Here is a 15,555-nt window from a genome sequence, read left to right on the forward strand (position 1 = left end):
TATTGCAGATGAGGAATCAGAGAACACGTCAGGACCATTCTCCCACATAAGAAGTTCAAATTGAGGCTAATCAGTTTTACAATAAATTTTGAAGCCAAGGATGGTGTTATGAACTCAAGATCCCCACTCGTTTCCAACTAAAGCAAAAAGCAAAACCAGGACAGCCTCATTTCACACACCACATACCTGGTACTGTTGTGAGCTTGGTGAATATAACTTCAGAGCTTCGTTATACAAGTTTTTATCTTTTATCAAGTTCAAGCATTCTGGGAAGTACTCAGGTCCTGCAGGAACAAGAGTCACACAAAGACAGGCTTAAGACATGGGAAGCATAATGGACTTCATTTATACCAGTGGTCACCAAACAAAATCAATGAGGGACCTTTTTAAGACCTAAATAATCAGAGAATCTGAAGAACAGGATCCTGGAATTTGAATTTTTAATGAGCACCACTGCAGATTCTGAGGCAAGAGAAGCACTGATTGGGATCAGCATCCTACTTAAGAGTCCCAGCTTTCCGGCCCAGTGTTTTCTCAGCTTCCTTGAAAAGACATCGCCTGGGAAGCTTATTAGACACATGCATACCTCAGTCCTATCCCAGATCAGCTGAATCAGATTCTCCAAGGATGCCAGCAGCTAAAGGCTTAACATGCACCCCAGGTGATTTTTCCTTCCCCTCCAACCCCACCCCGCCAGTCCTCAGTAAAGAATCACAACTGTTACAGCATGAGAAGAACAAATGGCACCCCATCACTGTCAATTAAAACTGTGTCTTGCAGGGCATGGGGAGGTGGCCTCATCACTCACTCCAGACAAGCAGAGTTTCCCTGACATATCTGCAAACAGCACGAGAAGGAAGAACTGTCAACCAATTTTGATTCTGAGACACTGACGTTAATTTCACAGGTGCTCATTCTTAACCAAACAAGGTTAAGAAAAGGTGCTCATTCTTAACCAAAAAAGGACCTGCTCGACGTTCTTACCTAGGGAGCTCTTCCAGTTCATTAAAAGTGATTTCTTTACCTTCAGCTTTTCAGAATACACGACAAAACAAGGTGAGCATACATCACTGTTAAGAGTTTTCAGGAGTAGGAAGTGAAATCAATCACTGTCTAAACTAACAGTTTAATTTATACCTTGCCTAGTTCCAAAGAAGATCTAAAGTAGAGATGAACATACTAATCCCCATGCTTACCACATTTGCTGAGGTGGCCAATGGCTTTTTCATATCGTTTCAAGTATTTGTCTATAGTAAACCGCTGATAATTAGTTTCCATTTTCTTAAGTGTATTAAGAAATGGAAGATACTCTTTGGGATCCTAAAAAAAAAGATTAATGAGAACTTTATTACTTGTGATATTTTTATATACAGCAATATAAATAGCATTTATAAATAGCATTTATATATAGCAATAATAGCTATATATATAGATATATACATAATAGCTATATATATAATAGCTATATATAGCTATTATTGCTATAGCATTTATATACAGCAACAAATAGCATTTATATACAGCAATAAACCCAAAGCTACATAATTTTTAAATGTATATTATATATTAACTACATATTATATAATACATAAAATCAAACTACAGTCGTTCCCCAGTATACATGGGGAATTGGTTCCAGGACGCCCCAAGGATACCAAAATCCAAGCATACTCTAGTCCTACATTTGACTCCATGGAATCTGGATACACAAAAAGTTGGCTCTCTGTATCTGCAGGTTTTAAATCCTGCAAATATTGTACTTTTGATCCACACTGATTGTGGATGCAGAACCTGTGGACAAAAAGGGCCAACTGTATTTGCGAGAGATCTCCATTTAGATAAACCCACACAGTTCCAACTCGCACCGTTGAAACTCACCTTGTGCAAGGGTCAGCTGAACACCAAACAAGCTTTGGTAAAAATGCTTTCACATACGGATATTAAGTTACATTTGGAACAACAGTAACTTCCTTAACTAAGTCTCACAGTATCATTTATTTCATAGGCTAGTAAGGGAAATAAGGTTTCAGTCTACAAGATATTCAACAAATGCATGTAAGCTTCTCCTAAAAGTCTAGGACATTGCTGTTTTCATGATATTCCATGCCCTCCTGAAAAGATCACATTAAAAAAAAAATAAAATTATACTGAGTTGGACACCAAACTCTGAGACCCTGCCAACCTAGTATTTACTGGCCCTATCATCTCCGGCTCTGTGCCATGCCCTGTAAGCAAACTGCTTTTCTTCCTAATGGAGAGGTGTTCCTGTTTTTAACGCAACTTCCCTGCAGGCGCTGTGTGCAACAGAAGCATATAGGAGGGTCACCTCACCCAGTCCCTGAAGGGAAGCATGAATGGCTTACTGGGAAGAGGCCACCTTGGTATCCTTTAACCTAGATTAGTGAGAATGAGCCAGGTGAATGGTGAGGGTGGAAACAGTCAAAGCCCATGGGTGGCAGAAGTAATGCTGCCTACCAAGGCATGTGGTGGCTGGTGGTGGTGAGGGGCGAGGGAAGGGGGACAAAAGCATTGTCTTTCCTCCATGGGTGAAGGAAAAAAAGACAATACCAAGAAGTGAGAATGGAAAGATACACAGAGGCCAGGTCAAGGAAGGGTTTCTTTTTTTTTTTTTCTGAGGCCGAGTCTGGCTCTGTAGCCCAGGCTGGAGTGCAGTGGCTCGATCTCGGCTCACTGCAAGCTCCGCCTCCCGATTACACGCCATTCTCCTGCCTCAGCCTCCCGCGCCCGGCTAAGTTTTTGTATTTTTTAGTAGAGACGGGGTTTCATCGTGTTAGCCAGGATGGTCTCGATCTCCTGACCTCATTATCCACCTGCCTCGGCCTCCCAAAGTGCTGGGATTACAGGCTTGAGCCACCACGTCCGGCCAAGGAAGGGTTTCTAAGCAGTATTATGGCTTCTGAATTTTATCCTTGTAACAATGGAAGCTCATGAAAGATTTTAAGCAGAGAGATGAAGGATCTGATTTTCCTTTTTGGAGAGATCATGGGGAAGAGACTGAGGCTGCAAAAAACTAGATAAAAAATAAGCATACCGGGGTGCTCAAAGTTTTTGATCATAGCACATGTACCAACATAGGAAAGGAGGCCATGAGCCTTCTGTGCTCCATGTGCCCACCCTCCACTAGAAAAAAGAGCCATGTGAGAAAGAACTGGAGTGGAACATGAATCACTTGTTACATTTCCTTTATAAGAGAAGAAATTAGCTCACACATATGCCCATCATCTTAAAAATAACCATGTAATTTTAGGCCGCACGCAGTGTGGTTCACACCTGTAATCCTGCACTTTGGGAGGCCGAGGTGGGCAGATCACGAGGTCAGAAGATCGAGACCATCCTGGCTAACACGGTGAAACCCCGTTTCTGCTAAAAATACAAAAAATTAGCCTGGCGTGGGGACAGGCACCAGTAGTCCCCGGTACTTGGGAGACCGAGGCAGGAGAATGGTATGAACCCAGGAGGCGGAGCTTGCAGTGAGCCGAGATCGTACCACTGCACTCCAGCCTGGGCGACAGAGCGAGACTCCATCTCAAAAAAAAAAAAAAAAAAGCCATGTAATTTTACTTCACTTCCCCAATCTCATAATCCAGAGGCTTAGGAATGTGGGCCCTAGAAACTCACAGATCTGTCTCCAGCCCTGCACTCACAGGGTGATAGCAGAAAAGATACTGCACTACCAGAAGCAGGGTTTCACATACAAGGTTTGGTTCTCATATATAAACAAGAACCAAAATGGCATAAAAGTAACAACTCCACATACCTTCTGTGACTTCTCAGCTACCATGAGGACCAAATCAAAGTCATAGGTGCCAAGAGAATGATCATACAATTCATTAACATCTACCAGAAGCAGCAAATATTTCAGGGCCTCTTCAGCACTCACAGCATCAGGATCAGAGGGAGCATTTCCTAACAGTGTTTAGAAAACAAAACAGAATACAACCATTTGGGGAAAAAACCCACAGACCCAGCAATATAACCAAAAAGACAATAACTTTTTCTCAACAGAACTGGACATCAGAAGAATTATATACACTTCTGATACTTTTAGATATGCTTCAGAGGGCAGCCCTGAAAAAAACCGACATGGGTCTTAAAATGGCAACTAAAAGGTCACGTATTAAATCTGTAGTGTGGCAATGACATGGTGATGGTCACCTGCAGAAGACTAGTGGCAGTCACGGCCACGTTAGCACTTTCTCTGTGAGCGGATCTCTACCTTGAAGCTCGTGTACTTTCTGCAGTACGATTTCCAGTTCTGGGGTTGTCTTCTTTACATGAGATGTAAGTATGGAGAGGCAGTATCTGAGGTAATAAGTGAAGAACACCAGAATGAGAAAGACAAATAGGCTGGACAAGGACAACTACACACTTCTGTTTTTCAAAGGATGCCTCCTGGTGACAGCATACGTACTTATGAGGATTTAGGCTCTCCATGACTGCTCTCAGAGCATCGCAGACAAGGTCTAGTTTTTTCCCGTCAGGACCCCTGGATAGGTGGACACTGCTGGTAACTGGTGGAGGGTACATGGTCTTTGTGACATCTTCTTCTCTAAGAACAGGTGTGTATGGAAAGGTCATCAACAACATGTAGCCCAGCAATCAAATTACTAACATACACCTGGCATGCTGATGATGATAAATAAAAATGACTTTTGGAAAAGTGTTGAATTATAAAAATATTGAGAAATAAAACATGTCCACAAAAGACTTATACAAATGTTTGTAGATGTTTCAGTCACATGAGCCCGAAACAGGGCACAATCCAGGTGTCCAGCAACAGGGGAATGAATAAGCAAATAGTGGTGTATTTATACAATGGCATACTACTGAGCCATAAAAAACGAATGAGCTAGTGATACATACAAAAACACAGATGAATTTCAAGACAATGTGCTGAATGAAAGCAACTTTATGCAGAAGAGTAATACTGTATGCTTCCATTTAGGTGAAGTTCTTGAAGAGGCAAAACTGATTTATGGTGAAAGATTCAGAAGGGTAGTTGCCTGGGAAATGGGACAGGGACTGATTGAAAAGGAATTTGATGCATCTTTCTGAAAAGGAATAAATGCCCTCTAACTTGATAGAGGTTCATTCAGGTTACATGAAGTATACATTTGCCAAAACTCACTAAATGACACACTTAAGATTTGGACATTTCACTGTAGATAAATATGACCTTAAAAAATGCAACAAAACCATCCCACATACAAAGAATGCCCTCTAGTTAATGATATATAAGAAGTACAGGGGGTAGAGTGGACTGATGTCTACAACTCACTTAGAAATTTGTCTACGAACAAGATGAATGATGGATGGACAGATTATACAGCATGAGAATGCATATACAGAAAAATATAAACTGGCGAATCCAGGTAGGGTATATATAGGCTGCTTACTGGACAATTCTCTCAACTTTTCTCTATTTTGAAAGTGTTTCATTAAAAAGTTGGGGGGAAAGATCATCAGAGAGAAAGATGCCATTTGATTTCAATCTCCTAAGAAAAACAAATAGTTCTATATGTATATCTAAAAATCAAGTCAAATAATTCTGAATGACATATTTTAAAGACATAGTTTTAAACAGGCTGTTTTAAAAAGAAAGGAAAAGAGCAAAAAACCAACTGGCATCTAAGAGTTATAGCAATTTTTTAAAATGCACGGTAAGTAATTTTTCTTCTCTAGCTATTTATATTTGATTTCTTTAACAAGAAGAGAGAAAATTATGGAAAAGATACTCATGAATTATTCAAAATACTTACTTCAATTCTGTAAAAAACAAATTAATATGATTCACAGAATCTATCTGTTTAATGAAGGTTTCCACATTTTCGAGAAACACCTACCAAAAGAAGGGACAAAACACCTTCGTTCAGATCACATTAGTTCAAATACAAAGTAAGCTGGAGTGGATGGCAGCATAGAAAGTTACCTTAGGGTTATGATCATAAATCAGATTGAGATTGATTCGCAGTTTTCTCATGCATTCAAATGCCTCTTTAAACATAAGTCTGTGAGGAGACAGAGAAAGAACAGAAAAGGTATTCACAAAAACTGAGCTCCACGGACCCAGTATATTTTCATTAGGATACAAACCAGTTATAATCAGATTACAGCCCCAGTGCCAATCTACTATTACTGAATTTCTACTCTGAAATTACAGAATACAAAAATCAGGTACCACATTCATTTACCTTCTTAAAAGGTGTGATTTATTCATCATGGCTGTCTGAGAACTACATCTTCACATACATACAACAGAAAATCATTACAGAAGGCCAGCCACGGTGGTTCACACCTGTAATCCTAGCACTTTGGAAGGCCGAGGTGGGCAGATCACTTGAGGTCAGAGTTTGAGACCAGTCTGGCCAACATGGTGAAACCCTGTCTCTACTAAAAATACAAAAAAAAATTAGCCAGGCATGGTAGTGCATGCCTGTAATCCTAGCTATGCAGGAGGCTGAGGTGGGAGGACTGCTTGATCCCAGGAGGCAGAGGTTGCAGTGAGCCGAGATTGTGCCACTGCACTCCAGCCTGGGTAACAGAGCAAGACTCTGAATCAAAAATAAAGAAAATCATCACGGAATTTAGGTCTCCTTTTTAAACAAAATATTAGTATAGATCTTTCTAATACAAAGTTTCCTCCAAATAGGTTCAGAAAATCAGTCACTTCCTTCACAAGAGTGACTCAGTCTTTTCTGGGTCATAGTCCCCTCTGTAAATCTGTTAAAAGCTGTGGGCTTTCTACTTGGATAAATACACAAAGACAAAGTTTGGTGTGTACTATCCCCCTGGGTTCACAGGCCGCCTAGAACCCAGAGGTGTTCCCTCAGGTTAAGAGAAGCCCTCCTTTATATGATGAGCGTCACGATTCTTTCTGCTGGGAATCTCCACTACAAAATACTGTATTAAAGTCAAAAAGTTAAAAAAAAGAAAAAAAAAAAGCGTCCCTAAGAATCTGATGATATAGGTAATGAGTGCTTTTCATACTTTTAAGTTCTCAAAATTGTAATAAAATACTTATTGTCTTCACATGTAAATCACAAGCCAACTAGTCGCAAACAGTACAATGGCACTTACTTGTCCAACCACTTCCGAATCTGAGCTAAAACCAGGGCTCGATGATGAACAACTTCTAAGTTTCCCCTTGGCATCTTAAATAAATTAAAGCAATAACATTTTTAATTAAGTAGAAAACATTTAAATAGCCAGGATACAGAATTTTACCTAACTCTTCACAGAGAACTACCACAACTCTTTAAAATGAGCACACTTTTAGCAGAATCTGGTTGTTCTCTATATTTATCTTGACTTTCAAGAAAAGTTTCCCTTTGAGCCTTACTGGTCACAGCCTGTATCAATACTACTTTGAATAAAGTGAACAGAAAGCTATCAAGGAAAGGTTTACAATAAATGATACAAAGAATAAGAGAGCCTAAAATACAACCTGAAAGAATTATGCTTGGTACTTGGCTGAATGACAATCAGACTATCTTGTCTGAAAAACCAGCTTACCTGTAACACAAGCTTTGTGTCCTGGGGCACAACAGTGACAATCCGTGAACCCCTTTCCACTTTCCGCAGAACTTCCCCATTGGACACATGATTGCTGCTCAGGCCAGCCTGTAATGCTAAACACACCATTAACTAATAAGCCTTAATTATCACAATAAGCCACTCTCCATTAATTGCAATTGAAACCACACATACTACGTGAAATAGAAGAGAACAAATAACAACCATGCGCCTTAGCTCTCCCACTGAACCTCAACACTATCAGCCCTGCTGATGAACACGCCCTCTCTCTTACAGAGTCCTCACGCATATTGACATACACAGCTTCTCAAATGATCTGGAGAAACACAGTAAGAATCGGGGCAACTTCTCTATTTCTTAGCAATATCAGTGTACTATAATCATATCAATGAAAGGAAGATTCCCTATTTCCAAGTTGGAAGCAAAGAAAATAGGTTGGCTTTTTAGAATAAGGAAGACACACACACATACACGCCACACACGCAGAGATAGATAGGGCATGGAACAGAAGACAAAATGCAGCCAATATCCTACAAACCACGAGATGGAGCCCAGATGTAAAGTGGAGGGTGGGCACAGTGGGAAAAGACTACACAGAAGGTAAAACATTTGGGATCTACATAGTAATTCCAAATAAAATATTAGATCAATTACATAATAACATTTCCTGAAAAATTTTTCAGTTTAGAATGTGCTGCTTAAGGAAGGAACTCCCTTCCTTGGATGTCTACTAAAGCGCAGAATGATTTAACTGAGACATTATGTTGAGATTAGGGTCTAAGTAAAATAACTCTAAAGATTTTCTCCAGCATAGGATTCCTTGATAAAAAGCCAAAGTAGATGAAGAATTCAAAAAGTCATCAAGACTCCAAAAGACATTGGAGGTGGGACCATTTCTATTTTATTCATTGAAAACTTACTTTTAAATGAAGCATCCCTCAGGCAAAAACACTGGCAGGTATGGGAATGGGTTGTCAACAATAAAAACTCATCATATACTGCAAATGACGTGACATTTGACGCAACCTACAAGAGAAGACCAGAAAGGCATGGGGGAAAGGCAGCTTGATTACTCGGAGCCAACACTGTGAAAAGGATCCAATACCAAACCAAGCCTTGATACCTCAATGTCATTGATGAAAAAGCGACACCGGTCAGTCAGACCAAGGACACATTCCTGCAAAGAAATAAAACTGAAATCATAAGCAACTCTATTTCAAATCAGTTAAACCTACCTTTTCTATCACATAGTTCTACCGCCCTATGATTTCACACCTAAGTTCCTGTAATCAGGACTAAAAATACCTAAAACGCAGCTGGCCCAGTGCAAAATGGAATGTGAAGCCATCCAATCCATCAGTAGCCCTGACATCTCCATCTCCTACATATATCTCAAACCCATCTCCTTTTTCCCCTCACTAACTCCACTCAACCTGTGTTGATTCCATATTCCAGTCTTGTCACTCTCTAACCAGCTCTCTTCTGGGCAGCCAGAATCACTGTCCAAACCATGAAGCAGAACACATTACTCTGTTGATTAAAAATCACTAGAAGTTTCTAATCTTTGTTCAATTAAAAAACCCAAACTCCCTTCTCTGACTGTCATTGAGCTCCGGCCACAATGCTTCCATTCAGTCCCTTGAATAAGATGAGTTCTTGCTAAGTTCAAGGAGTTTGTTCTTCCTTCTGCCTGGAGAGAGAGCCTTCTTTTTCTTCACATCTCAGCACACACCTCACTGACTCCGAGAGGCCTTTCTGGACCACCAAATGCAGGACTCTCATTCCTATAGCCACCATCCTCAAATTACCCCGCAAACATCTCAGTATTCTCTACCAGCACACCCTGTCTATTTCCATCACACTCCCAACAGAGGGAATTATTACATTGAAATTTAATAGATCACAAGTTCCAGAAGAGCAGGAATTAGTCAAGTGGTTTTGTTTTCCAACCACTGTATTCTACCATCCACCACAATTACAGGCATTCTAATATGTGTTGAATAAAAATCTACTAAAACTATTTTCAAGATCATATTTCTGTTTTCCTCAAAAGATATGAAATAAAATTAACTTTGATTTGTACGACTAGGGATAAAAGGTTGCTAATCACATATATTATCTCATTTAGTCTTCTGAACCCTGATAGACAGATACTGATTTGCCCATTTTATAGATGAATAAGGTGTGGCTTATGAAAGTGAAATCATTTCCCACTACTGCCTAGGCATTTAGTGGAGACCCAAGTCCACCTCCAAAGCCCACTTTCTTTCTACCTAATGCCATCAGTCCCTGGGTAACTAAGTAAGTTTCCTGCTCCGTGTTCACTTACCTCTTCTCCAATCATGGCCAATTCGGTCTGGGTGCATGGATAAGGAAACCGAACAGGAAATCCACCAGAGTTCTTCCATGGTTTAACAGCCAGAGAAGGTGACTCTGCAGGATTCACAGATCTAGTTTACAAATAGCTGATGTGCTCTTTGTAAAAACCATCAACATCAATACTTGCTAAAACACTTAACATGCAATTTCAATCACTTTTGTAAGAGTACGTTAGTTCATTAAAAGAGGAAACAGGAGTAGAATACACCTGCCAATTCCACTCTAAAGCTTAGGGTTTTCCAGGATAGTTAAAAGACCTGACAATCAATGTTGTACTGACAAGATCCAAGTACATGTTTTTAAGAACTAAGCGTCTATGTAAGTCATAATATGCTTTCCTAACACCTTGATACTCACCCCAAAGGTACTTAAATATCTGGCCATCAGCCAGCTGTAATGCTACTGACTTGGTCTTGGAATTGCAACATAGACCGATTATGACCCCATCCACTGTTGCAGATGAACTGACAAAAAAAAAAACAAAAAAACGAGGAGGGCGTGTAAATCTTTTTTTCTCAAAAATAGTAACATTTCACTGATTTTGTAAATCAACAATCTCCTTTTGGTGCTGCACTATTTCAATACAATGTAGACTAAGTACATATATACAGACCCAATACTACACACACACACACACACACTTACACACTTAGAGACAGATGGATGGTTGGATGAATAGATAAAACTATTCTAAACCAAAGCCCAGATAAAGCCACATCTGCTATATGACACCATTTTCCACAAACCCAATAAGGCAATAAGACAGTTATTTACACTGTGAAGTCATCACTCCTCTTCTGGCCACAACTTACTGCAACTTATTACAATGTATTGCCTTCACTAGACATGGATGGTACCAATATCATTTCTGTCTGCTTAAAATAGTTAAAGCAGCTCCTCTGTAGGAAAATGAGCACACTCAATATCTGTATCACTAGCATATCGATTGATGGAAAATTGTGGATTTTCACTAACGAGATCAAGGGAATATGTTATCACCGTTACATTTTTTCCCTGAGTCAACGGAGAGAAGTAAAATATCACTCTTTTTTTTTTTTTTTTTGACAGTATCTTGCTCTGTTGCCCAGGCTGAAATGCAGTTGATGCAATCATAGCTCACTGCAATCTCAACCCCCTAGGCTCAAGTGATCTCCCACCTCAGCTTCTCAAGTAGCTTGGACCATAGCCACAGAAGCAGAATTTCTTAAAAGGGAAGGAAGAGGTAGTGATTTAAAAAAAAAAAAAAAAAAAAAAAAAAAGGAGACAAAAAGGTAGTGATAAAAACAAATGATGTTAATGGGAACATTTAATTCAAAGTTTTTAACCAATCTACAAAAAAACTAAAAATTATAACAATAGGGACTTCCTCTACAAATGCCTCACATTTTGTGAGGATAAACTATCTGTCAGGAAGAGAACAAACTCTAGAGCTAGACTGGCTGGGATTCGATCCTGGCTCCACCTGCATGATCTCAGGCAAGTTACCTAACTGTTCCATGTCTTAGTTGCCTCATCTGTAAAATGATGGTGCAAATGGCACATACTTTAAAGAGGTATTATGAGAAATAAATAAGCTAAGACAGAGACAGGACTTAGAAAAGTACTTTTTACAAAGTACAAGCTACAGTAAATGTAGACTACTTAATTGAGGGACTTTGAAGTTCTCAAAAGCATTATTATTTTATATGAACAAAACAGTCTTTTTGAGAAACAAAAGTCAAAGCAGTAGAAATATACTGTAAATGACTTCTCATTTCCTTTATAGCAAATGAGATGACTGCATCAAGCTTTTGCTTCTACAAGCTAATGATGAAGAATTTCAAATCTGAAGTAGAAACTTAAGTAAATTGCTCTGCTTTTTAAAAGGTAATCTACTGGCTTACTTTAAGTGCTACATATTTCTAGAACATATTCTGCGTTTGGACATGTTAACAAAAGGCTTTTTCAAAATATCACGAAGCACTATGAGTCAAAGAGTAGGAGCAAATGACTGCATTAAAATGTTTTATGTCTGTAAATGTATGTGATGTATATATAAAGGAAAGGTTCCTAATTTTGCAACAACGTTTCTCAGAAGAGAAATCTCACCAGTAGGGCTTTAATTACAAATTAATCTGGGGATCAGTATCAGTGGACAAAGGTGCCAAGTTTTGACACTGGAAACAAGGAGTTCTGGGAACTGGCTAGAAAATGCTCTCTACTACACAACAGGGCTTGCATTTCAGAGAACAGCATTCATTAACTGAAACCTGTTACATAATGAAGATATAGTCAGGAATCAAAACAAAACTCAGGCCCAGAGAACAAAGAAGAATAGAGACTTTCTAATGGTAAATGTAGTCAAGTACACAATAGGATATAAAGAAGAGGAGGCTGGAAGAAGCATTTTGAAGTCACCACATCAAAACAAAGCATATATACGCAGCTATGCATCATTTAACGATGGGGATATGTCTGAGAAATGTGTTGTTAGGTGATTTCATCATTGTGCAAACATCATACAGTACTTACACAAACCTAGGTGGTATAGCCTACTACACCCCTAGGCTATGGGGTATGTTCTATTGCTACTAGGCTACAAACCTGGACGGCGTGTTACTTTACAGAATACTACAGGCAATTGTAATACAATGTCAAGTATTTGTGTATCTAAACATGGAAAAGGTATGCACACACACACACACACACATCCATGTATATATATACGCATGACTGCATTTATACAAAATTTCTTCCTATCACATTAGCCCATGAGAATTAGCCACTCTAATTATGCTTCACAGTTATTAAAATCAATTGTAACATATAACAAACATCCTGGAAAAATGTGAGTAGATGCTGAATTAAAATATTTAACACATCTTTAAAAAGTTGCTTCATCTATTAATATTTATCCTATTTTCCACTACTTTTTGATATACTTTTGGTCTGTTATTTTGACATGGCTCAAAACTAGATTTAATCTTCTTTTTAAGTGTGTCTAACAAGAAAGCTACTGCTCCTCAACCTTGCTCAATGGAAGTCAAAAAAAGTTGTCTCATCATAAAAGACAAAAACTGAACTCCATTTGCTTAACACGCGGAGTACAGGGAAAAACTGCAATACCTGACATTGAGCTGTCCATGCTCTTCATCCATCTCAGAAGAAGCTGCAGTCAAATGGTGAATGACAGATCGGGGACTGGACTCACTGTGGCTTACAGCCAGGAAGAGGTCTTCTTCAATCCAAGTGAGAAGGCCTAGTTTCAGTGGGTTTACGTCTTGATCTTCATTATTCTCAAACTGAATTCTGTTTTAAATATTGAAGAATATCCAAGACATGAATAAAACTTAAAAACCACTGAGATGTTCCTGGATGAAGGAAGACTGAAGCATCTTGTATACAGTCAACTCCTAATTATTTGGAGGGACAAAACCTAAGATATTACCAAATACTAGAAAATCTAAAATTCATGTTTGTCTAGCTTAAGAATATGTTTTTATATTTTCCTTAGATTTCTCATACCCCGAAATCTTTCGATTTGAAGAGAACACTTGAGGAAACTGACTACACAAGAAAATTACCTGCCCGAGTCCCTACACTAAAGAACCCTGGAGCCTTTCCACTGCCACAACTTACCGGCATTGAAACCAGGCTCTGGCACGTATGTGACTTGCAGTAGAATGAATGGGTCCTTTCCTAAGCACCTCACATTAAACTGACTAGCTTGAGGGACGGTCTCCATGTCTCTAATGCATTCCTTCGGTAGCATTTATACACCTGACCATGGCACTGTTCTTGTCACCTCACGTAGGAACCGATAATGGCTACTTCCTGCCTTTTAGATCAGATGGCAAATCCGCAGCTCCCACTGAAGAAGTTGGTCACTAGCCTGCTCTTCCTCCTCAAACATCTCTCCCCGGACTCAGGCTCTCCACTGCATTCACACAGAGTATCCCATGGAGGAGCAGTCCCACCTCTGGCTTTCACTGACACTTTCTTCCCCACCAGACCCAATGTTCCCAATTCCTTGCCAACTCCAAACCTATCCCTTCCCCAAGGATCACGATGAGTATTCATGTCTTTCGTGAAATCTCAGACGAATTGGCACTATCCCCATCAAATTTTTCTTAAATGAAACTATATTCTAAACTGCCTCATACTTTCTAATTTGTCTTCTATCTCCACTCTAGTGGTTTCAAGTCTGTAAAATGAAATAATGCATGTAAATGCTCTTTAAAAACTACTAAGCATTATACAGGCAGCCTCCAAATCATACAGAGGTTGAATACTTCTGCTGTATTTATTAACTATGTCACACATATTTAAGAAACATTATTAAATTCTGTTGTTTGTTGTACTCAGTTAATTATTTCTATTAATCTAACAATAAATGTTCCCTGGAGGCGCAGTAATTTAGAAATGAAGAACATGGACTTATCAAACAGAATAGAATCAAATCCTAGATTCTCTAGTTACCAGGTCCATGACCTTGGGTAAGTTAACTAACCTCTACGCTTTGTTTTTTTAATCTATAAGTACTCAATAAGTGGTACTTTAAAAAAGTTCTTTCACAGAAGTGGCATTATAATTTGGTTTCTAGGTCATTTTGCAAATGCCTATAGCATACCTAAGGTATTCGATTACGTCCAATTGTTTATAATACTGTTTCAATGGAAGAATGCTTTCTGATTTCCATCCCAGGAGCCTCAAAACACAGCACCCAGAAGTTCTAGATTCTGGGATGGAGCAAAGATAGAGGATGCATTAGGTCATCCATGTTAACAACCCATACATCCCCATTTATGTAAGAGAATGCAACTCCGTCTTATCATTGTCATCTCCATCTTTCCCATGTGATTTTTCCTGGAGAACCAAGCGCTACTGGGAGTAGGTCCTAGGCCAGCTTGCAACTCATGCTCTCCTGCTACCTATCAAATTATATGGCATTCAGACAAACTAGATGACTGGCTTCTCCAACCAGATCCAAAAATCAGGGCCTGGCTATTGTATTTATTTCTTGTTCCACTCAGCAACAGGCATAAAACTCTATCAGTTGGCTGAATTTAGGACTGCATGCTGGCTGATTCTGTTCCCAGAGCCCAAGATAATTAAGAACCTACTTGTATCTCTTTTCCAGCTGAGGAGTTCTAAGGCAAACTTTAAATCCACTTCCACCCACAGCTCCCAGTTTCACTGTAGGGTCGGCACTTGGATAATCACCTGGAAAACAAAAATGCAAATACTATCATTGTAAATTATAAGATTTCCCCTAATACTAAGGGGATGGTGTCTGCAATTAATGAGTTCTAGAAGGCAAACAGCAATCTAGAAAATAATCACATCTCAACCTCCTTCAAATCTTTGCTTTTCCCTTAAGAACACATCAGTCATAATCTTCCCTGATAAAGGCCACATCTCAGCAAGACCCAGTGGAGGGGCTACCCTCTCAGCCCAGTGCTGTGGACAATTTCCTCCACTGTCTTCAGCCACCTCTCAATATCCTCCAGTTCTCCAAAGTCCTAAGCACCTGCTTAAAAGTTTCTTTCTATTCTTCATCCAGTTTATTCACTGCACAGCAGCCAATGCAAGTCTTTAAAAAATTCAGCCAGAACACTGCACTCCTCTGTTCTAAGCCTTCTG

The 15,555-nt window shown here is 39.3% G+C and overlaps 1 protein-coding gene across 1 annotated transcript in view; it reads right to left on the reverse strand.

Annotated features, from left to right (window-relative positions):
* The window catches only part of IKBKAP (inhibitor of kappa light polypeptide gene enhancer in B-cells, kinase complex-associated protein), a 63,671-nt gene that overhangs the window by 23,673 nt on the left and 24,443 nt on the right, over positions 1-15,555 (reverse strand). Inside the window, exons 13-27 of the mRNA XM_011966372.1 lie at positions 15,036-15,135; positions 13,039-13,221; positions 10,291-10,397; positions 9,884-9,987; positions 8,678-8,731; positions 8,475-8,580; positions 7,534-7,649; positions 7,099-7,172; positions 5,951-6,029; positions 5,781-5,860; positions 4,433-4,570; positions 4,238-4,323; positions 3,779-3,927; positions 1,197-1,320; positions 187-284 (exon numbers count right to left, since the gene is read on the reverse strand). Of these exons, the coding sequence (XP_011821762.1) occupies positions 187-284; positions 1,197-1,320; positions 3,779-3,927; positions 4,238-4,323; positions 4,433-4,570; positions 5,781-5,860; positions 5,951-6,029; positions 7,099-7,172; positions 7,534-7,649; positions 8,475-8,580; positions 8,678-8,731; positions 9,884-9,987; positions 10,291-10,397; positions 13,039-13,221; positions 15,036-15,135 (1,598 nt within the window). The remainder of the gene's footprint in view (positions 1-186; positions 285-1,196; positions 1,321-3,778; positions 3,928-4,237; positions 4,324-4,432; positions 4,571-5,780; positions 5,861-5,950; positions 6,030-7,098; positions 7,173-7,533; positions 7,650-8,474; positions 8,581-8,677; positions 8,732-9,883; positions 9,988-10,290; positions 10,398-13,038; positions 13,222-15,035; positions 15,136-15,555) is intronic.

The sequence above is a fragment of the Mandrillus leucophaeus genome, unplaced genomic scaffold, assembly GCF_000951045.1.
Source record: "Mandrillus leucophaeus isolate KB7577 unplaced genomic scaffold, Mleu.le_1.0 Scaffold76, whole genome shotgun sequence".
NCBI lineage: Eukaryota > Metazoa > Chordata > Mammalia > Primates > Cercopithecidae > Mandrillus > Mandrillus leucophaeus.